Raw genomic sequence first — 22,820 nt, 5'->3', positions numbered from 1 at the left:
TTCCTGCAAGTCTTAATTTCTGTCGAAAGACCGAAGAATCTATTCTAAATAGCTCCCTCTACGACCAAAAAAAGGCGTGCCTTCATATTTATTGTCGGATCGGAGAGTTCGGGTTACTGTTCTCAACTATGGTTCGCATCTATAATGGAAGTTCGGGTGCATTCATAAAGCCACGGTAGCTTAATAAAAAATCACGCACGTGTCATAAATCGTTACTGATCTTTCGAATTTGCTGCAATAACCATGAAAACCTCTTTTTTTGCAATTGAAAGAGAGTCAATTCATGACGTTTTAGGTGGGAAAATAAGATTCCACAAATGTTCGTTTCGTAGGCCCAAGCCATTCGTAGAATTCACGTCAACTTGGAATATTTATTATTACTCGCATCTGAAACAAAAAAAAAAAGAGAAGGAAATGGAAAGATGAAATGAATATGACCGGAACAGCTTGGCACTATTAGTCATAGATAGATCAAAGATTTATTAGAAACTGTTAAAAATAGTTTGTTCATTTTTGGACGGGCAACCATTTCCCCAGGATAACATATTGTCTCTTAATTTTCTTTATCTCCTTGTTTTAAAGAAGCGGGACCAAAAGAGAAGATGAAAAGAGGAAGAAGAAAACTAAGAAGGATAGGGAAAGAAAAGGTAGGGGAAACAGAGAGAAAATAAGAAAATAATATTGGGATGGAGGAAGAGGAAGGGTGAAAAAATATGGAGGAAAAACAGTTGAAAGAGAAAAAAAACTAGGAAATTTGAGAGGGGAAGAAATTTAGGATCGAGAATCAACGGGAGAGGGGGGACAAATTGGAATATGGAAATGGATAGAGACAGAAAATAAGGGGAAAGAAGAAGTGAGAGCTGGTGGACGATGGGGGGAGAAACGGGGAAAAGGGAAAGAGTGAAAGGGGAACAGAGGGGAAGACATGCAGTGGCGGAGGCTGAATCCGCCCCTGATTTAGATTTACATTTTATTCACCCTATCGATCCCCTCTCGGGGTATGAGAGTACAACATATAAACAACTTATAACAGACTAAAGTATATAACTTCATTTAATTGGTTTAACGTATTAAACGAAATGTTCGGAAGTGAAGATGAATACCAAATGTGGTAACGATCTGAAAATTAGTTCGATCAGAATCCAATGAAATTTACCAACGGAGTGTTTGTTTGTATAAATGAAAAATATTTGCCAAATAGCCCTGTGAAAGAAAATCGTAAAAGTGCTGAGAAATGAGCTATATAAGCACGGAATTCCATCAAATGTCAGGTATTTTTCGAGGCAATATAATACACTGTCCCACGTATGCTTTTCCGTTTTAGTCATCATCAGAATTATCGATATTGAGCGGCGATTTCATTATTCTACAAAAATAAGTGTATATTAATGTACTAGATCTAGATTTATGATAAATATTTCGTATCAAAATCGTCATGTAATCATATTTGAAATTGCGTCTGATACTTTGTGCTGTACATGGGCTATGACCTCTCATAATTATCGATATCGTCATCACCGCTGTTACAATCGCAATCATTTTCATTTCTCTATCATAAGTATTATCTTCATAAACATTTCTATTATTTCATTATAATTTTATCTTCATAAATCGATGAGGTGGGAGAAGGAGGAGAAGAAGAATTACCAAGGAGAAGCAGACGTACATGTAGAATGGGGGAGCAGTAAAAAGGGATGAGAATAATAATGAGAGATGAGGAAGAATACGAAGAGGAAAAAGGAAGATAAAGAAAAAGCTTATCAGTATATTACATCATCTGATCAAGTTTTTATTCTCATCTCGATCGTTCTCTGCATGGGTAGTGTTTAATTCATTGTTCTAATTGTCATGTTAAAACTCTTCGATTAACTTTGGTAAATAATACGTAATTTTGTCTTTTGAATTTTGTCGAGTATTAACAAGCATTCTAAAATGTTTACAAAAGTGCAGTGGTCATCGGATTTTTTTTTTCATATGTCATGAATCAAGCACCATTTCTCGATGATGTTCTATTTTAGAAATAACCTTTTGAGCACCAAACAAAGTATGTTTCAATGTAACAGACCTACATCTTGAAGTCTGTCCCGATAGATGGTTTCCAATTCAAAATACACATACATTTTGATCGGTCGCCAAATCGCTGAAAAAAACACAGAATGTGTGAAAAGGGCTAAATTTTCCAATAAAACACATTTGATTTCATACCTATCACATCACAATCATTTTAGGGCCATGCTCATATAATCAATATTATATCGCCTTGATATAATATAGTACTCAAGAATGGAATGGTGACATGAACTTTTCTGACCGCGATTTACCAATATAATTATAAACTTAAAAGCTTTAAATCATCATCAAGAAGGAATATAAGCGGACACGATTCAGTTAAAAAAATAAGAACTAAATGGGAGGCTTACAAGTTGCATAAATTGTGTGTGATTTTTATTTCATCAAAAAGTATGTGTCTTGGTATTATTCATTGAATGTGTGACTTTCGTAACTGTCAGTATTTCATTTGTCATAATCACCAAGGCTACCACTACCACATTCACCATCACCGCCACCACCACCATCATCATCATCAGTGTTGATTATCATCACTATCATCAGCAGCATCATTATCGTCAACAGCAAATCATCTATGTCATTATCATAGTTATTGAAATTAGGATCATTTTGGTAAGGAAATAATGAAAGGGAATGAAAGGTTGTAGCGGGAAGGGGGGGGTGAATTTGTTCTAAAGTAAAATCAATGTGAGTAGAATTAACTCTATGTTTTTATCTATATTGCAGTGATAGTAAAAATCAGTACAATGCTAGGATGCCATGATGTTCAATAATTTAAACTTCAAATTTCAATACTTCACGGGTGAAGATATGGGGCCGTAAGCTTCAGGATGATTATGTAGAATGATGTTAACATTAGATCATTACTCTAAAGTAGATGAAAGATAATTATTATTTATCATCTATATCAGGTTGTAAACAACTGGCCTACAGCAAAAGCAAATAGGGCCATGAAATAGTCTTCTCCAGCAAGAATTGAACATTATTGACCTTTCAGGATTACTTGGCATTGATACTCATCGAGGCCTATGATCATTAAAAAGCAAGATCACTCACCCGTGTAGAGAATCATTGACAATGGCATGCTCAGCGGGTTCGCCACAGACAACAATGAATGGGAGAGGCGCTAAGAGAATAGTTCCCCATATCCGCTGTCGTGATTATTGTCATAATTTCAATAGATGAACCTACTTCAAAAGACCGTTGGCCCGTCCGATGGGGAATCTTTTGTACTATAGTGTATTAAAGTACGTGTATACAGTAACTACCGTCCCGACTTCTTTCTTTCACCATCATCGAGTAGCGATTCGCATGTAAAATCGCATAAATTATCTCACAAAACGGATCTAATGTTCATGATTACCAGCATCACCATAATCATTACTATTATCTTTCATATATTCTTAATTATATAAAATATAAAATTGATATTGGAGAACGATTGGAAATAGCTAATGAATGAATGATGATGGTGATGATGATAATGATAATTATAACTTTGAAGTGATATTAACGGACATGAAAATACGAATAATAATATCAGTGGTAATGTTGATTAAATGCTAACAAATGAAGATGATTGGTATATTTTGCGGCAATGAACCATGTATAACATGAGACGCGTTTTTCCTTTATCATGTTTGTTATAAAAGGTTTTCATATCATGATCCTGAAATACATAGATTATATCTATATTAAAAAGAGAGAGAATGGACCGCCTTCATCTAATTTTGTAAAAGATTTTGCGGGTTTTTGCGGTTGGCATTTGTAATACGAGATTATTCTAATGTTAGAGTACTGTAACATCCGAACTGCATGCCATCCCGGCTACTATACGTACGTTTTGAATACATCGGCTATTTCGATTTCTGGATGCATGATACCAATGCAGTTAAAGCGGTGTACGCCTGAATCATATTGATTGTATTAACTTTATTATAACGTCGACAAACATAATTCATCAGATTCTTTATCATTACACCAATGACATGAACTTATGCACATATAGGCCTACGTCTTTTGCTTGATAGAACACTGACCCCCCTCCCCTCCCCCATTAGAGCGAGAACAATGAAATTGCGCTCTCTCATTAATATTCATTTCGATACGGAGATCGGGAAACGCACGCCACTAATTTACATTATTTGTATACCACTTAGCACAAAACATTTATCTAAACGCTAAGGAAAAAATATATAGAGAGAAGGAATTTCACCAACAAATAAAGCAGTTGTACAGTTCACAGTAGGCTGTAAACAATTGAGGGGCTTCACATGCGGAGGGAAAGCTATCTTTAACAAACAATGTTTTAACACGGATTTGAATTTCTCTCTTGAATCTGCTTGTTTAATACTTTTTGGTAGATTGTTCCAGAGTTGGATCCAGGGGATCCAGGGGTGGGGCAAGGGGTCCGCCCTCCCTCCTCCCCCTATTGGGAGGAGGAAAACGAGTGAATAAATAAGATGAGGGTGACTTCGAAAACAATAAAAAAAAATCTTTCACGTCATTATATAAAATTTTCGCTCGTGCTTCGCGCTCGCATTACATTTTAGGTGATTTACATATATGGAACTTTAAATATCAAATTTTGAAGTCAATACACATAACATATTTCAGCTCGGAAATCGAAATTTCAGTTTAAAAGAGTATTCTGTAAAAATTTCTTTTTTATTGTCTGAATATTAACATTTTCTGCTTGCGCTGCGCGCTCACAAAATTTGATTTTCAGGTACCTATTATTTTCCTGTATTCCATATAGTTATCAAAATATCCCTGTTCATGTCAAATTGTAAAAACGTATCAGCCAGCGCTGCATGCTTGCATTTTGATTGGTGAGTTATAAAAATTTAAATATTAATTCTATAACAAACTACTTAAAATCTCCATTTTATGACAGTTAATCAACAATTTTCGGCTGGCGATATGCGCGCACATTGATTGTTAAAAATATATTAACTCATGCATCTTATTCATTATTACAAAAGTGCTTTAAATGGCCAGTTTTCAGGCTATAATATTGACAGATTTCGCGCTCTGATTAGGCTTATTAGATTAATAAATTAATTTAATGATAAATTGTCCCTTTTTCAGAATGGAATATCGACAAGTTTCATCTCGCGCATTGATAGGAAGAGAAATAGGAAGACAGTCATAATTTTCATACGATGGAATAATGTTCTTAGAATGTCCCGGTCCTACATGTATGTCAAAACTCAAAGTAATAATAATGAAACATATCAGCTCCTTCCTAACTGTGATCCATATCCACTCACAATTTTCCTACAAATCTTGAATTTTCCGCATGCGCTTCGCGCTCGCACCAATTGCTTTGTTATATATTCAACTTTTTCATGATTACAAAAATTGCTTAGAATTTCTATTCTTCAGGGAGAAAGGTAAAAATTTTCAGCTCGCGCTTCGCGCTCGCGTTATTTGACTGTTGAAATATGTAACGTCTTCATGGCTATCTGCAATCAGCCGTTAACAGATCTTTTTTATCCGAATGATCAAAGCGTATATTAAATTCACTCATCTCGTTTAGGATCACAAGCATCGCCAGAATGCCATTTTAGGACAAAATACATGGAATAATAATTTAAAAATAGCTCGCGCTTCGCGCTCGCACTATTTACATAATTAAGGCTTATGAGATTATTTTACATATATTTAAACAAACAAAAATCAGATTTGAGCGGCTGATCGGGGGTAATGTGGTTAAAAAGACCCCCCCCCCCCCTTTGGCGAAGGCTGGATATGCCCCTGCAAGTGTACTCACATTTTGAGAGTCACAGCAAATATCTGTAATATGAATATGTCGTTCAAACACAAGTAAAGACCTTAATTTTTTTAACGTCACGTTTTAAACGGGTCAAAATGCCCTATTTTAGTGACAACTTTTTTGTCTAAAAAGTTTTCAAGGGAAAATGTGCCCCCACCTGAAAATCTTCCACTGATTGAATACATATAAATCATTCAATTATAGACACGTGTAGTCCAGAATAATGCATAAATCAGAATGGTTAATATATATATAATAAGCTTAACGTTTTTACTTCTACTATTATGATCTTGTTCAAAAACACAATTCGAATTAACTTCATCGCAGTGGTGCCAACACTGAACAGTTCAATGTTCTTGCTCGTGAATAAATACTATTTTCCCAAAAGCACGAATCCAATTAATGCTTATTTAACCACATGTCTATCCCGGCTTTAATATGAAAAAAAGAGATCAGGCTCAGTGGGATTGAAAAAAAATCTTACCCGCGCCTGAACAAATCACGCTTGCATTATTTAGTCTGATACTTACCCTCTCGATGACTTTGAAATATTTTGGTTGTAATTAAATCGAGTATAACATCTGTTCTATGAAACTCGATTTTGTAACATTTATTATAAAGATACTTATGAACAAATCATATTTGGTTTACATATTACAAAGCGCCTTCTCATATTTCAGTTTTACCTTAAACGTACACTGTAAGTATTTTCAAACGAAATCTATGAAAAGGGTGGAAGTTAGACTTTCATTTTGATGCCAAATAGTCTCATTAATTGGGATTAGTTGCAAACACGGTGTTCGAGTAAAATACACATCGGGGACACATCAAAGTATCAAGACAGTCACCCGCGCTGACAAAGTGGTAATCTCCCATTGAAATACCCCCACCAATCAATAGGTCATCCTTCTATTGAAATCCGCCACCAGTCAGACCACCTCTATGTTCAACAATAGGGTAATCTCCCCAATCAAGAATGGGGTAATTTAAATCTACCTTGACAATGGGGTAAGCCGAGCTCTCCCATTAAATACAGCTAGCAATGCACTGGGCCAGGTCATTTTCAACGTCCGGCTTTCGGGGAATTAAAATGAGCATCAAATGGGTAGTTTTCTTGTTCTCGTTTTGTCCCCATACTAGAGCCTTGATTTTGGTTCTTTTCGTAATGTGTATTTTAATATGGTTTCCATTATATTTCTCAGCATTTCGACATTTAATGTAGTTTAATACTTGTCTTTATAAAGAGCAATATTACATAAAACCGGTTTGGCGCAGCAAATTATAACCTAACGTTCCACTGATATTTTATCAACACATTTTTAATTAACCATGTAACTTCCCTCTTTATAGGTCTACTCTTAATATTAACATCCGAGTTATATTCTTTGCCTATCATCTCTACGTGCATTTTAATAATCAAATATATTTGGAAAAGGGGTGTTTACCAGGCGAAAGTGAAGGTCCTCATTTGTGCATGAACGACATATCCTCATTAAAATACATGCTGTGAGTTTCAAAGGGGGGCACACTTGTGTAAAAATGGCATATTCACATTAACAATTGATAATGGCTCTTAAAGGGGGAGGGCACACGGGCCGGATGCCACCCCCCCCCCCCCCGGAATCACTACTGTACCCTCCAGGTGCAGAATATAGACCCACTGACTTCTTTTAGTAGAGGCCACAGAATAGACCACAATACTTTTGAGAGGCCAACTATTGTTCAAAATAAATACGGCGCCTATTAGATTGTATTGTGTTAATTCAGCAGGATCTGCGCCAGCATACACTCCATCCTTCTTGATCTAGTATGCCTAATACCTAATTTGTTCTACGGCGGCCGTACGGCGAGTCGAAAACAGTCGTTTCAACAGTTTTTGTACCAGCTAAATATAGGTGGTTTGAATAAAAATGAATAAAACGGCTGTTTTCGACTCGCCGTACGGCCGCCGGAGAGCAAATGTGACCGACGCATTACCATTTCCTGAACGTTTATTGATTTTTTGTTTGTGTGTAAAAGTATTTAAATTTGCAAGCTATACAGAATACAGCTATACGATTAAGAGATGAAGTACAAAGTTGGAAGGGAAACTAGGCCAAAGAGGCTTTCGTATTACAAACTTTACGTCGGTAAATTGTGTTTACCTTAGACACTGGGAATCTAATTTGCAATAATTTGACACACACACATTGCAGATAAATTCAGATATTTGATAGGAAGAAGAAATCAACGGCAATATGCACTACTGTATAAGTCAAACGTGAAGGTTAAAAAAATAAGTATACAAAAGGTTTAGAAAAATTCAAAGGAAGAAATGAAGTTAGATGAAAAAAGGAGCCATTCAAATTAAGTTGACAAAATTAAATATTGTGAGTAGAACTGGAAAATTGAAAGAAATAATAAAGCCTCCCCAAACCGCAGAACGGTTTTGAAGGGGGGATCACCATGCATAAAATCATGGTACTTTTTACGTTTTGTAAGCTATTTGGGGGAAAGGAGTGTGGAGGCTTCAGCCCAGACCCCCTTCGGTTCTGTGGCTCCTGGATGGTAATCAAGAACACTTGGTCACTTAGTACTCCAGATCACAGGGGAAATTGATAAGAGTATAAAGACGGATCCCAGGTAAAAAGATAATATAGGTTTTCCTGTCCAATTTCATGTCAGAGTCACTTAAATGTGTTAATTCATTTTGATTCACGCGATATTTTTTCCCCGGAGACATCGGTCATTCAAAGTTTAGAATGGGATTCATTAAAAGACGCTATAATTCCTTTATAAACATTCAACTCAATTCTTGGTCAAGACTACCTCAAATTTGATAATTTTAATACTAATGTGTTAAGTGCTTTTGATTTCGTTTGAAGGTAAAGATGTTTGTAATGGTCTTACAAAGTAACGAAAGTACTTTTTGTTCAAAATTTCGGGCAATGAAATTCAAGAATTGTGCATTTAATTAACAATGACCGATATGACTGCTTGAGCATCCAATTTAATCTTTAAAAGTTCAAATTAATGATATTTTATTCGTTTGTTTTGCACGACATCTGTATTATGTGTGAATATATAAGTTTCTAACATGTTAATGTTTAAACATAATGTAAAATAAGAGTAAAATAATTATTTTTTGTCACAGTATAGCGTTTCAATGTAAAAATTTAAATGCCATCATTTTGGGACCCAGGTATGATTTATATTGCATCTTTTGCGAAGGGTTTTGCATTTCGTTTACAAAGAAGTTAAGGACAATTCCAAATTTTTCCTTTTCACCCGACAATGCTGACTGTGTGGGCTCAGTGTGATGAAAAAAAATCTTACCCGCGCCTCAACATTTACTTTTAGAAAGTCAATGTCTTAACGGTATATTCTTCAAAATAAAACAACTCGTTCTATTAAAAAAATGAAATCTAAATCCAATTGAACTTTGTCACTACTGAAACCTAAAACGAAAAACTATCAAAAGAAATTGTGAAAGCGTAACTTTGGAAAATACATGTATATACCCCCACTGGACTAGGCACACCGATACAAGGACACAATGATATTCAGATCAGTGACTAGAGATCGGGCGTTCAATAGTTTGCCTAAAACGCCGATATCGTTAACATAGAGGGCGCTAATGCAAAAACATCTTATCGGAGAGCCAACCGAAGCATGCCAGAAGAAAAGATAAAAGCGAACGCTTCCGTTTTCGCTGCAAAAGGGCACGCTGGCGTCTTGAATGGCAAGAGCACTGACCCATAGGAAAGCAAAATGGACAATGGCACGCTCAGCGGCTTCGCCGTAGAATATAAAGGAAAAGACGCACGCACACTTTTGACAACACGCCTTATGTATTGTATATTAGCACAGTTATGACCAGCACACGCCATTTCGCTCCGTGGATGACCACCCCACTACCCTTCCCCCAATAACTATAATATAATTTTGTTTTCGTCCATGCTTCATACCCGAAGAGCGCCAAATTTTATCGAAAAGTCGAAATTATTGTCAATAATCCATGCTATTCGCACTTCAGGCTCTCGAATTAATTCGTATTCGTCAAATCTTCAACAATAGCATGGTTCAATATACCCTGTATATGTTACAAGTGATGAATAGGTAATACTCATGGATACATCGTAGCACCGTTATTCTTTTTTAATATGAATGATTTCGGGCAGGTTTTGCAATACAAATAAAGGGTCGTACCATATGTTGAAAAGTGTGAAATGGTCAATATAAGCGTTATATACTAACACAATATTGGACAATATGTAATTTGGTACAAAAGACAACATTTTTAGCATTCCTTTGGTTCAATTGTTTGATAGGTTAGACTGTATTTTTCAAACGAAACTGGGCTAATGTTACAGTTGTACAACATCGACTTTGAAAGGTTAAGTTATCCGTGGTGCCTGGTTGTCCATAATTATTGTACGTACTTGTATTTTTCATCACGATTATTTTTTACCTTTTAATTTCTTCTAAAGACATTCCTGTTGCGGGATTTCCCCGTTCTTCCTAAATTTCATTGCAGTATTCGGTTAGTCTCTGGATGAAATGTCCTCTATCTGTATTATATATGCCTATTCTTAACAGCGTATATTTTATACCCATTGCCCTGTTTTTACGCTGTTTGGAGCCAGTAGCCAGGAGTATCTTCATACATACTTCCATCAAAATTTAAATGTAAAATTATAGTAGTAAACAAACAATGAATCTAATTAGTATGAAAATGTGAAAAATTGATAGTAATGATAGCAGATGAGAGAAATTAATAAATACAGATAAGTGAAATCCAGGCTGGGCCAGCTTTTGTCGACAAAATGTTGACGGAAGACAAAATTGTGTAAAAGGGCTAAAAGAAAATCGTAATAAATACTCGGATGTGGTCACAAATTAAATAAAAAAGAAAAAAATTATATAAAATTTGAGAATGTGAGAAATTAGGGAAAGAGTGATGAAATGTGAGTGGAGCACGTGCAAGTGAGAAGTTTTCGAAAATCTGGGGGGGGGGGGGAGAAGCATTTTCAATAGAGCCTTTAAAGAAATGGATGTGCAGCATATTAAATATTATCATTAATTGCCTGAAACATCAACTTGGATGAGCTACAATAATTCCTATTTTTTATTTTGTTAGATCAAAATCTGATTGATTGTGTCACGTTCCTGTAGGGTAGAAAAACTAATTTAGTTATTGCAGACAAAAAAAAAATTTCGAAAGGGTAAACGTGTATTTGTTGAAAATGTATAAACAATAGAGCACTTTAACAAGTTTTCATATCGTAATTAACACATTGACGTATGTAATCTATATACTTCTTAAACTAAAAGTTAACTTTTCAATTGATTCCATATGTCGTTAATTTTAAAAGTTATTGTTGCTTCATCTCATCCAAAGCATTTGTCTAGATGACCAATACAGATAATGATTGCATGAATTGTCAATATGGCATTACAAATTGATACAGAGCTTAAAAGTGTCACATTTCTTAGGTTACTATGGTAAATAATATTGACCAAAATATTATAGAGGAATTCGAAATGCATAATTGTTGTCAGTGCTTTTGCAATTATATAAACGCTTATATCCGTTAATTTCCGTAGCATATTGTAGCGAACCCGTTCGCTACGGATTTTCTGTTACCTTGCTTTAAACGTAGAGGGCGCGCTTTTGGTTGCGCGAGAGCTCGGCGGACGCAACGCACTGCGTAATGCAGCTCTCGCAGACTTTGATATAGCGGAGGATCGCGGGGATTTCGTCACTTCGACGCTGGCAGAAGTCGTGATCGGATGACGAACTCTTCGCTCTCCTCTTCAACTGGCTGTGGACGAATAAGCTGTACTACCGCAGAACAAATTCAGGTAATTGTTGTTGGCGTTAATTGTGATAGTATGTACAAATGTTGAACGATGATGTATAAGTAAATTATGACCGTTGTCATACACCAAATGTATTCATCGTCTCCAACCTGTGTGATCTATGGAATCCCATTGACTACTACAGTATAAGCCTTCCCATAGAGATTATACAGCCCCAATAGAAATCCCCTGTTATTCTATATTTCACCTGTTCACACTACCCCTCAACACTCCACCCCCATATATTTTGGGAAAACGGAACACGCCCGGGTCTCTACATTACGCCATATATACAGATATAAGGAAACCGCTCGCATAAAGAATGGCTAGTAATTCATCAACGGATGAAGGTGATAGAGGCAAGGGACAGGCCGGCCCCCCAGCATCCAGAACCCGTTCCAAGAAGGAGGGCCGCCACACAAATGGTGTCAGAAGTGGGATGGAGAACGTGAGGACATCTGGAACAAATGGCAGCAATTCTTCAGGGGATGAATCAGTTTCTACACATTCTGGAATCAAGTTATCTACCAGTAGGAGGAGGAAGCAGAAGACCGAGGCTCTAATGGAGATCGTCGAGATGATGAAACATCAAGCCAAAGCCCAGGAGGAAATGATGAAATACCAATCGAAGGCTCAGGAAGAGATGATGAAAAATCAAGCCAAGCTAGCTCAGGACGAGATAATGAAACAGCAAGCCAATGCCAAGGTCATCACAGGATGCCCAACAGAAGCCTAGGGGTACCCACTTTATCAAGCCAGACAAATATGATGGATGTTCATCATGGATTGATTACAGCCAACATTTCGACTCATGCCGAGCAGTAAATGGCTGGGATGATAAAGAAGCGGGGAGGATCCTAGCATCATGCTTACAAGGTCAGGCACTAAGGCTGCTACGTGAACAAAGGCAGACAGTAGGCTTCAATGATCTGAAGAGAATGCTGGCCAACCGGTTCTCAGATAATAAACAGGCTGAGAATCATCTACTAGAGCTAAAGCAAAGACAGAGACAGGAGGGCGAGACACTCAAGGAGCTTGCACAAAGCATCAGGGAGCTCACAGCATCGGCCTATCCAGAGCTGGATTTTGATGTCCGTGACAGATTGGCGAAGGGACACTTCATGGATGCCCTTGTGAAACCTAAGCTTAGAGAGGCAGTGTTCAACAACCAATGTAAGACATTGGACGAGATGGTACATGCAGCAGTGGTAGCTGAGGCCTTCCATCATTCTGAAGATCAGAGAAGTAGCAGGAAACCCAAGTACAGCAGGGCAATGACAAAAGAGAATGAGGAAGATAAACCAACTTCCGAACCAATCTCAGAAGTGAAAGCTATGGTAGCTACCTTGAGCGAAGAACTCTCCAAGCGTAATGCTGAGATGACCACACTGAAGGAAGAATTGGAGGCCATCAGGACCGCATTACGGCAACAACCTCAGACTAATGATCCTAGTGACAAGCAACAGCAGAAGCAGAAGCAGGGAAATTCAAGTAAATTTGATGGTAGCTGCTACTATTGTGGAAAGAAAGGCCACATGAAGAGGAAGTGCAAAAAGAGGATGAGAGACGAGGCTCAGATTCATCAAGCCGAGCAACAATATCAGAGCTCAACAAACGAAGTAAGGTCGCCCCAGGGGGGCATGGCGCGGCCGTGGAACCTGGAAGCACCAGCCCCTCAATACCAAATGCCACACAGCCAATAGTTACAACCAGGTACAATGGAGAAATCAACAAAGGAATTCTGAAGGGCATGTATGTGCCAGTCACTATCGGTGGGACACAGCTGAGTTTTCTGGTAGACACAGGAGCAACAGATACATACATCTCCAAGTCAGGCTATAGGAAACTACAAGAGAAGCCTACAATTCAAACTACTACAGAGAAGGTTATGCTAGCAGATGGCTCACAACTAGAGGTGGATGGAAATATCCACACAGAAGTGATTATAGGCCAGGGGAAGGCAAGGATCACCCTAATTGTCGCTGATATCTGTAGCGATGGAGTCTTGGGCATGGATAATCTTCTACAGTTAGGAGCAAGGCTTAACTTGGAGACTGCTACAATGGAAACCAAGTGGGGTTCAGTTCAGTGTCGCCATGAAGACAACACTAGAACTTGCTTCCGCATCATAGCTACTGAGATGTACACCATACCGGCAGGCCGAGAAGGCATCATTACAGGAAAAGTACTGGATGGGGTTTCAGATGACGTTACAGGCATGGTCGAAGCATCAAATGATAGACGTCAACTTACACAGAAAGGCATCATCTTGGCCAGGACCCTCGTCAGAACTAGTAATGGAGCAGTCCCAGTTAGAGTATACAACCCTACAGGATCACAACGTGTGATAAAGAAGGGGACAGAGCTAGGATATTTGTCGGCAGTATCAGAACTAGATATCCGAGCATCTCATCTTTCCAGTGAGGAGATTGATCTACCAGAGTACCTGACTGATTTGTACGAGCGGAGTATACAAGAGGTGCCAGAGCAGTACCATGCACCTATTGCTAAGCTACTGACTACATACCAGGATGTCTTTTCTAAGGGAGACTATGATCTGGGGAAAACCAACCTGGTGAAACATACAGTTGACACCGGACAGACCAGGCCAATCAAACAGAGGCCACGGAAACATCCGTTTGGACAGAGAGATGTTATCAGGAAGCATGTCAATGATCTTCTGGACAGGGAACTCATCGAGCCTTCAGACAGTCCATGGGCAGCCAACATCGTCTTAGTTAAGAAGAAAGACGGCTCCCAGCGCTTCTGTGTTGATTACAGGCAACTGAATAGTGTTACCATCAAGGATGCATATCCTCTCCCTCGTATCGATGAGACCCTTGATGCACTCTATGGAGCCAAATGGTTTTCAACGTTGGACCTTGCTAGTGGGTACTGGCAGGTAGAGCTTGACTCGGATGCTAAGAGGAAGTCAGCTTTCCTAGCAGATGGGGGACTGTATGCCTGGAAGGTCATGCCTTTTGGCATGTGCAACGCCCCGGCAACGTTTGAAAGACTCATGGACCAGGTATTGAGAGGACTGCACTGGGAGACGCTATTGGTCTACTTGGATGACGTGATCGTGTTCGGGAAATCCATTGATGAGGAGATGGCGAGGCTGCAGCAGGTGTTTGAACGTCTAAGACAGACAGGGCTGAAGCTGAAGCCGAAGAAGTGCAACTTGTTCAAGACTTCTGTTTCATACCTTGGGCACGTCGTCTCTGCAGAAGGCATTTCGACTGAGAAGGACAAAACAGAAACAATCAGGACATGGCCCAGACCCGAGTCAGTGAGGGAGGTCCGTGGATTCTTAGGCCTTGCATCTTATTACCGTCGCTTCGTTGAAGGCTTTGCCAGAATTGCTAGACCTCTGCACCAACTGACAGACGGCTTTACAGCAGAATTTTTTAAGTATTTTATTAATGATATAGGAATTTATTTGTGGCGAAGTGTCAAAAATGCTTATTTGACTGGTGAATTATCTCCTTCACAAAACTTGGGTCTTATAACTTCAATCCCTAAAGGTAATAAGCCCCGTCATTTTATTAAAAATTGGAGACCGATATCTCTTCTTAATGTTGTATACAAAATTTTATCTACATGTCTTGCAAATAGGTTACGAAAGGTATTATCAGTAGTCATTCACACAGATCAGAAAGGATTTTTACCTGGTCGTTTTATTGGGGAAAATATTAGAATAATATACGATATCATTGCTTTAGCGGAAAAGCAAAATTTACCTTGTACTTTAATGCTATTAGATTTTGAAAAGGCGTTCGATAGTATTTCCCATGAATTCATTCAAAAGGTTCTTTCGTTTTTTGGGGTGGGTCCGTCATTTCAGAGATGGGTGGATGTTTTGCACAGTAATGCTTACTCAAGCGTTATTGTTAATTCTCAATTGTCACACAGATTTAATATCCAAAGGGGCTGTAAACAAGGGGATCCAATTTCTCCTTACCTTTTCATTATGTGTGTGGAAATTCTTGCATTGTGGATAAGAAATTCAAACCAGTTTGAGGGAATCAGCGTAAACAAAAGAGAATTCAAAATACTTCAATATGCCGATGATACGGCTTTATTTATTTCTGGCTCAAATAAGTCTTTTCAAAAAGTGTTGGAGATGATTTCTTTTTTTACTCAATTTACTGGACTTAAACTCAATTCACAAAAGACACAAATTATTTTTTTGGGTAGCCTGAAAAAGACAAGTTTAGACATTGAATTAGAAGTAAACTTGATAAAGGATACTTATTTTCGCTATCTTGGTACAGATTTTCATGTGAATATTAACAAGATCCCCGATTTCAATTACGATAGGATTTTTGATAAATTGAAAAGACAGATGATTTCATGGTCGAAGAGAAATATTACACCTTTGGGTAGAATTACAGTGGCTAAATCCCTTTTATTGCCTCAATTCAATCACCTTTTTCTTTCAATCCCCAGTCCATCGGCTCAACTAATGAAAAATATTAAAGTTAAATTTTTTCAATTTGTATGGAATGGAAAACCAGACAAAATTAGTAGGGAACAAATACTTGGTTCATACTTAGAAGGGGGATTGAAAATGATAGATATAGATTGTTTTAACAAAGCATTAAAATTGACATGGTTGAGACGAATTATATTGAGAAAATGTGATGACGTAGAAAGTCTATTAGGATTTTCTTTAGGACAGCCTTTCCATCTGTTTTATGGAGATGAATATTTTTATAACATATCGGAAAAGATTAGTAATCCATTTTGGAAAGAGTTTTTTGCCATGCTATTTTCGATATTTCAAAAATCTGAAAATATCAATTGGTTAGCGCAACCTTTATGGAAAAATAGTAAAATACAAATAGATGGGAAGTCTGTTTATTTTAAATACTGGCAAGAAAAGGGTATAAGATTTATTAATGATTTAATAGATCGAGAAGGAAATATTATATCTTTAACTGAATGTGAATCTAAGTTTGGCTTAAAAGTCAATGTTTTGGAATATTTTTCAATTTCTCAGGCTCTAAGATGTGTGTTTAATCGAAAATTTCAAAATCTAGACCATAGAATATGTGAACCATTTGTTATGCCTTATATTTCTCCTATAATGAGTGATAAAAAGGGGTGTAAAAGTATTTACAAACTTTTGATAGGAAATAAAGATTCAGCTAAAACTATTGCAGCAAAATGGGGAAAAAATTCAAATATTCTTTTGGATCACACTAAAATACCAGAATTTAATAGGATGATTTTCAGATTTACAACTGACATTCGGATAAAGTATTTCCAATACAAAGTTTTCAATAGAATTGTGTTTTTAAATGATATTTTATTCAAACTAAAGATCACCAATACTGAGTGCTGTACATTTTGTTATACTGTAAAGGAAACAATTGAACACTTCTTTTACTTCTGTAATTTTAGTAGAAATATTTGGAGTAAAATAGAAACGTGGATATCATCTCCTACGTTTATTCTTAAATTTACTCCACAGAATATTTTGTTTGGATATAAAGAAAAGCGAAATGATGCCCTGAATTGTATTATCATTTTAGTAAAACAACAATTATATTTCTCGAGGTTGAACAAGACTGTACCTGATTTTAAGAAGATTAAGAAGGTAATACAAACTTATTATTTAGATGAATGTTACATTCATGATCTGAATGGAAAAAGGAAAGTTTTTGATTTGAAATGGAGTATGTTGAAACATTTGTTTGAATAATGTTATAATTTGACTTCTGTAAACGTGTTCTTTTTTTGTAAATAAACTTGCCCATAGGGACAAAAGTATGAAAAAAAAAAACTGACAGAAAAAGGACGGAAGTTTGAGTGGAACCAGGACTGCCAAGAAGCCTTCGAGAAACTGAAGCATAGACTAGTCACAGCTCCAATACTGGTATACCCTACCGAGGAGGGAAGATTCATTCTGGACACAGACGCCAGCAATGATGGTATCGGCGGTGTACTCTCCCAAATACAGAATGGCCAGGAACGGGTCATTGCCTATGGAAGCCGAGTCCTAAGCAAACCAGAAAGAAACTACTGTGTAACCCGTAAGGAACTACTTGCTGTAGTAGTGTACCTCAAACACTACAAGCAGTATTTGTATGGTCGCCACGTACAGGTGAGGACTGATCATGGAGCTCTGAGATGGCTGATGAATTTCCGGCAACCTGAAGGTCAGCTGGCAAGATGGCTGGAAGTCATATCAAGCTACGACATTGAGATTATACACAGAGCTGGAAGGATTCACAGCAACGCTGACGCTCTATCACGAAGACCATGCAGGCAGTGTAAGCGAGAAGGAGGCTGCATCTATGGAGGAGACACTGGGAATATCAACGTTATCACGTTGAGGAATGATAACCTAGCTGACATCCAAAAGGCCCAACAGGAAGATCCTAACATAAATCCAGTCAGGAATGCACTGGTGGAAGGGAGGAAGCCATCCCGGGAAGAGGCGACGGTATATCCGTTTAAGGTCAAGGTTCTTCTGGATCACTGGGACCAGCTAGAGGTCAAAGATGGTGTTCTCTACAGGAGGTGGGAATCAGGAGATGGACGTGATGTCAGGTGGCGGTATGTACTACCTAAAGCTCTGATACCGGAGGTGCTACAGGACCTACACTCTTCTCCCATGGCAGGACATCTTGGTATGACAAAGACTCTTCACAAGGTACAGGAACGCTTCTACTGGGTAGGAATGAAGGAAGATGTCAGATCCTTCATTAGGCAATGTCCAGACTGCGCTCGCCGACAGAAGGCAGGACCAGGGAAAAGAGCTCCGCTACAGCAGAGGCAGAGTGGGTATCCAATGGAGAGGATCGCCCTGGACATTATGGGACCATTGCCAGTTACTGATGACGGGAACAAGTACATTCTTGTGGTAGCTGACTACTATACCAAGTATGTCGAGGCATATGCAATACCAGATGAAAAGGCTGAAACAGTGGCACGGAAGCTTGTGGACGAATTCATCTGCCGCTATGGAGTTCCTAATGAGATACATAGTGACCAGGGCAGGAACTTCGAGTCCAACATCTTCCAAGAAGTGTGTCAACTACTGGGTGTCAGAAAGACAAGGACGACACCGTACAACCCAAAGAGTGATGGGATGGTTGAAAGGTTCAACCGTACGCTGATCAACATTCTTGCTACCCTATTGGATCCAGAGAAGCACCAGCGGGACTGGGACAGGTATATACCCTATGCCACAGCTACATACAGAAGTTCCACGCACAACACAATCAAGGAGACTCCAAACATGATGATGTTTGGCCGAGAGGTTTCACTGCCTATCGATTTGCAGTTCTCCAAACAGGATGGAAGTGAGTGGACGGACTATGCTCAGCAGCTGAGGGAAAGAATGGAAGAGACGTACCAAAGGGCCCAGGTACGTAAGGGTGTTGAACTGCGACGCCAGAAGAGGAACTATGATCGGAAATCAGATGGGAAACTCTATGAAGCTGGACAGTTCGTATGGCTCCGCAACAATGCCAGGAAGAAGGGAGTCAGCCCCAAATTAGCACCTAAATGGGAAGGTCCCTACCAAGTGGTGTCCAGACTTTCCGACGTGACCTATCGTATCCAGAGATCCCCCAGGAGCAAACTGAGAGTGGTCCACTATGACCGACTGAAGCTCTACAACGGATCTGATGTACCGGAGGCCTGGAGGACTCAGCCAGCAGACAGAACAGACGAGGTGACTACCGATCGTGAACCAGATGTTGTGGATGATGGACAACCTACTCAGGCTCCTACTGAGACTACCGTAGAACCAGGAATTATATTACCTGATGATTCTAGTAACTCAGACATCAACCCTTCACGCTATCCAAGAAGGCAGAGAAGACCTCCTGATTACTTCTATTAGGACATGTAATGCTCTTACCTCTCCTTATTTTTTTGTTGTTGTTCTTTACAGACATACACTGTACATTGTGGAGGTTATTGAACTACTGCTGATAATTATCATATTTCAATTAACTGTAATCATGATGAAACTGTACACTTTGTGTATGCGACAGAACATTAATCCTGTCGCAGAAGTGGCACAACCCGTTGAAACAATTAGGCTAGAAGCTGCAGACTCTGCGGGCTTCAACGGATCTCAGGACTTATTTGAACATTCAGAAGATTCGTGGTCTTCGGAATATTAATATAAACCATAACAAACTTGGGAAACTCAAAAGAAAGACTATATGTATAGCGTTTGAATGAAGTTGAAAGCCATACATCATCTTGAAACCACATGATAATAACTGGATACACTGGTTGAACTTAAAACTCTCTTTTCTGTGTCATTTTGCAGCAACATGGCTTACCGGTGTCGATACGTAAATTGGTCAGGAGAGAGCTGCGACTGGAGGGGCCAGGAATTAAAGGAACTTAAACAACATGTCGCCCAAGTACACAAAGGATTTGTCGATCGTGATTCCACCACAAGGAAGCCCACCAGACCAGTGAACCCGGGGTCACACCATCAGCGATACAATCCACCTAGCCCACCTAGGGGACGCCGCCGCTCTCGAAGTCCACAGAAACAACAGCGGGAATTTAGTCGCAGAACCCCAAGCAGCCCCAGGGGTCGTTCAGGCAGACCAAGTTCACCTCAACGTACCAGCCCTTCTGACACATCTCCCAAATCAAGATCCATTCGACAGAGGAACCGTCCGATTGATGCGGCCTGTCAGACCAACAAGAAACGTGTGAGTGATAAAGCCATCCAGGTAGAGGAGCCCAATCAGTCAGAAGAAGACGAGCTCTTTAATACCGCCAGAAATCTCCGTCATGCTGAACGTGGGTGCAAGTCTATCCACAAAACCAAGCACATCATTCCACCAGGCGTAAAGATCACGTATCATCACGAGACCCTTCACTTGCCAGATGGTACTGTATATACACGCATCACCAAGGAAGAAAAACGAAAGGACATTGAGAAGAAGGATGACTAAGAAGCCTAAAAATGGAAGTTGGACTGATAGAGAAAACAAACAAAGACATACAAACTCTTGTTAAAACTTACATTTCAGAGGGAAGCCACCTCGTTTTGTCACAGATTTGCTGTTCTTTTATATATGTGTTTTCGTATTTTTATATCGTAGTGTAAGCCATTTATTTGTTTTGTAAAACACCACACAATTACCTTTTGGGAAAAAAAAAATACATCAAGGAGTTGTCCGAAATGTACAAATATTTGTGAAATCGATGTTGCATAGAAGTATTCGCTGTAATGGTAATACTCAGAGTTAGTGTCCATCGAATAAACAAGTTTTATACAGTTGATGATGATGAAGAGAATGATGATTATGTTACCAAAAGGAGCTTTACAGATGTTATGAAAGACGTAGAAGATTGATTGTAGTACCCATAAGGAGTGTATATGAAGAGGACATAACTTTTAATATGATCAATACAGCGATACATAATTCAGTAAATTTTGGTTGCTTGTTAAATCGTTAAACTTGATTCCTCTTTTAATGTGAGGATAAAACATAATGTGAGGACACATTCCTTGAAGAGGGGGGCTGTGTAGCGAACCCGTTCGCTACGGATTTTCTGTTACCTTGCTTTAAACGTAGAGGGCGCGCTTTTGGTTGCGCGAGAGCTCGGCGGACGCAACGCACTGCGTAATGCAGCTCTCGCAGACTTTGATATAGCGGAGGATCGCGGGGATTTCGTCACTTCGACGCTGGCAGAAGTCGTGATCGGATGACGAACTCTTCGCTCTCCTCTTCAACTGGCTGTGGACGAATAAGCTGTACTACCGCAGAACAAATTCAGGTAATTGTTGTTGGCGTTAATTGTGATAGTATGTACAAATGTTGAACGATGATGTATAAGTAAATTATGACCGTTGTCATACACCAAATGTATTCATCGTCTCCAACCTGTGTGATCTATGGAATCCCATTGACCACTACAGTATAAGCCTTCCCATAGAGATTATACAGCCCCAATAGAAATCCCCTGTTATTCTATATTTCACCTGTTCACACTACCCCTCAACACTCCACCCCCATATATTTTGGGAAAACGGAACACGCCCGGGTCTCTACATTACGCCATATATACAGATATAAGGAAACCGCTCGCATTAAGAATGGCTAGTAATTCATCAACGGATGAAGGTGATAGAGGCAAGGGACAGGCCGGCCCCCCAGCATCCAGAACCCGTTCCAAGAAGGAGGGCCGCCACAATATCATAAAAGGTTGTGGGTATCTATTGAAATATTGAACTAAACAAATAAAGACTTTGAAACACGGACACCGATTATATTATAACTAGTACATACTAAACATGCAATTGATCGCTAAATTGAATAGGTAATTTCCATTAAATAATTGGATATCCCAATATATATAAATTTTGGGATTGTTTTCCTCCTTTGGACAATATATTCATATCACTCCATATGTTTACTCCATATGTGGTCTCTTTCAGTAAGTACTTTTCGAGATTATTGATCTTTTCCCTTAAACTTGTTTGTTAAAGTTGTATAACATAACGTTGAAATTTATTGCGTTACCCTAAACAATCACATCACCATTGGAAATCGATCACATATTTTGATTTTCAGAATATATCTATTCGCAGATCCAGTCGAGGGGCTGCGACCCCTCCCCTTCCGTGAAAGAAAAGTGTGATTTGTTTTTTTTTTCTTTAAGACAGTAGGAAAAACTGTCTTAAAAATGTTTGATAATTGCGCCTATAGTGTCCATACGGTGTTCTTGGAGCGATGGTCATAATTATGTGTGTGTATGTGGGTGTGTGTATCTGTGTGTAAGACTCGATGAGATAGTTTGCCCGTTCTTGATACTCCTCTCCTAAGAAAAAAGTCATTGCCAACATCCATGTATCATCATCATTTCTATCTTACACAATCGGATGTCACGAGTAAACCTTTTGTCGTATCGTTGTCCTATTTTCGATGAATTATGAAAATGAGATATGAATAATGTCAGCAGGAGTTGTGTTTTACATTGGAGGTGTTCGATGCAGAGCATACATCGGAAGGTCCGAACTTGAGTATGGTTATTTTGATACGATAACTAAATTATCTTCTATTCTGATGCATTGCAGAGGCAGAAGTTTTATTTTATCATTGTTCACAATTCAAAGAGTTTCAAAACTCAAAAATTGAAC

The 22,820-nt window shown here is 38.7% G+C and overlaps 1 protein-coding gene across 1 annotated transcript; it reads left to right on the top strand.

Moving 5' to 3' along the window:
• Nucleotides 1-11,591: 11,591 nt before the first annotated feature.
• On the top strand, nucleotides 11,592-21,877 carry LOC135157906 (uncharacterized). Its single transcript, XM_064115059.1, has 2 exons — nucleotides 11,592-11,692; nucleotides 19,986-21,877. The coding sequence occupies exon 2, from the start codon at nucleotides 19,990-19,992 to the stop codon at nucleotides 20,626-20,628; it is 639 nt and encodes a 212-aa protein (XP_063971129.1). The 5' UTR covers nucleotides 11,592-11,692; nucleotides 19,986-19,989; the 3' UTR covers nucleotides 20,629-21,877.
• Nucleotides 21,878-22,820: the final 943 nt, after the last annotated feature.

Source organism: Lytechinus pictus, unplaced genomic scaffold (assembly GCF_037042905.1).
Source record: "Lytechinus pictus isolate F3 Inbred unplaced genomic scaffold, Lp3.0 scaffold_20, whole genome shotgun sequence".
In the NCBI taxonomy this organism is placed as follows: domain Eukaryota; kingdom Metazoa; phylum Echinodermata; class Echinoidea; order Temnopleuroida; family Toxopneustidae; genus Lytechinus; species Lytechinus pictus.
This window is presented reverse-complemented; position numbering and strand designations above follow the sequence as displayed.

Excerpts from the sequence above, each read along its gene's own strand:
- LOC135157906 (XM_064115059.1), top strand. The coding sequence starts at position 19,990 with ATGGCTTACCGGTGTCGATACGTAAATTGGTCAGGAGAGAGCTGCGAC.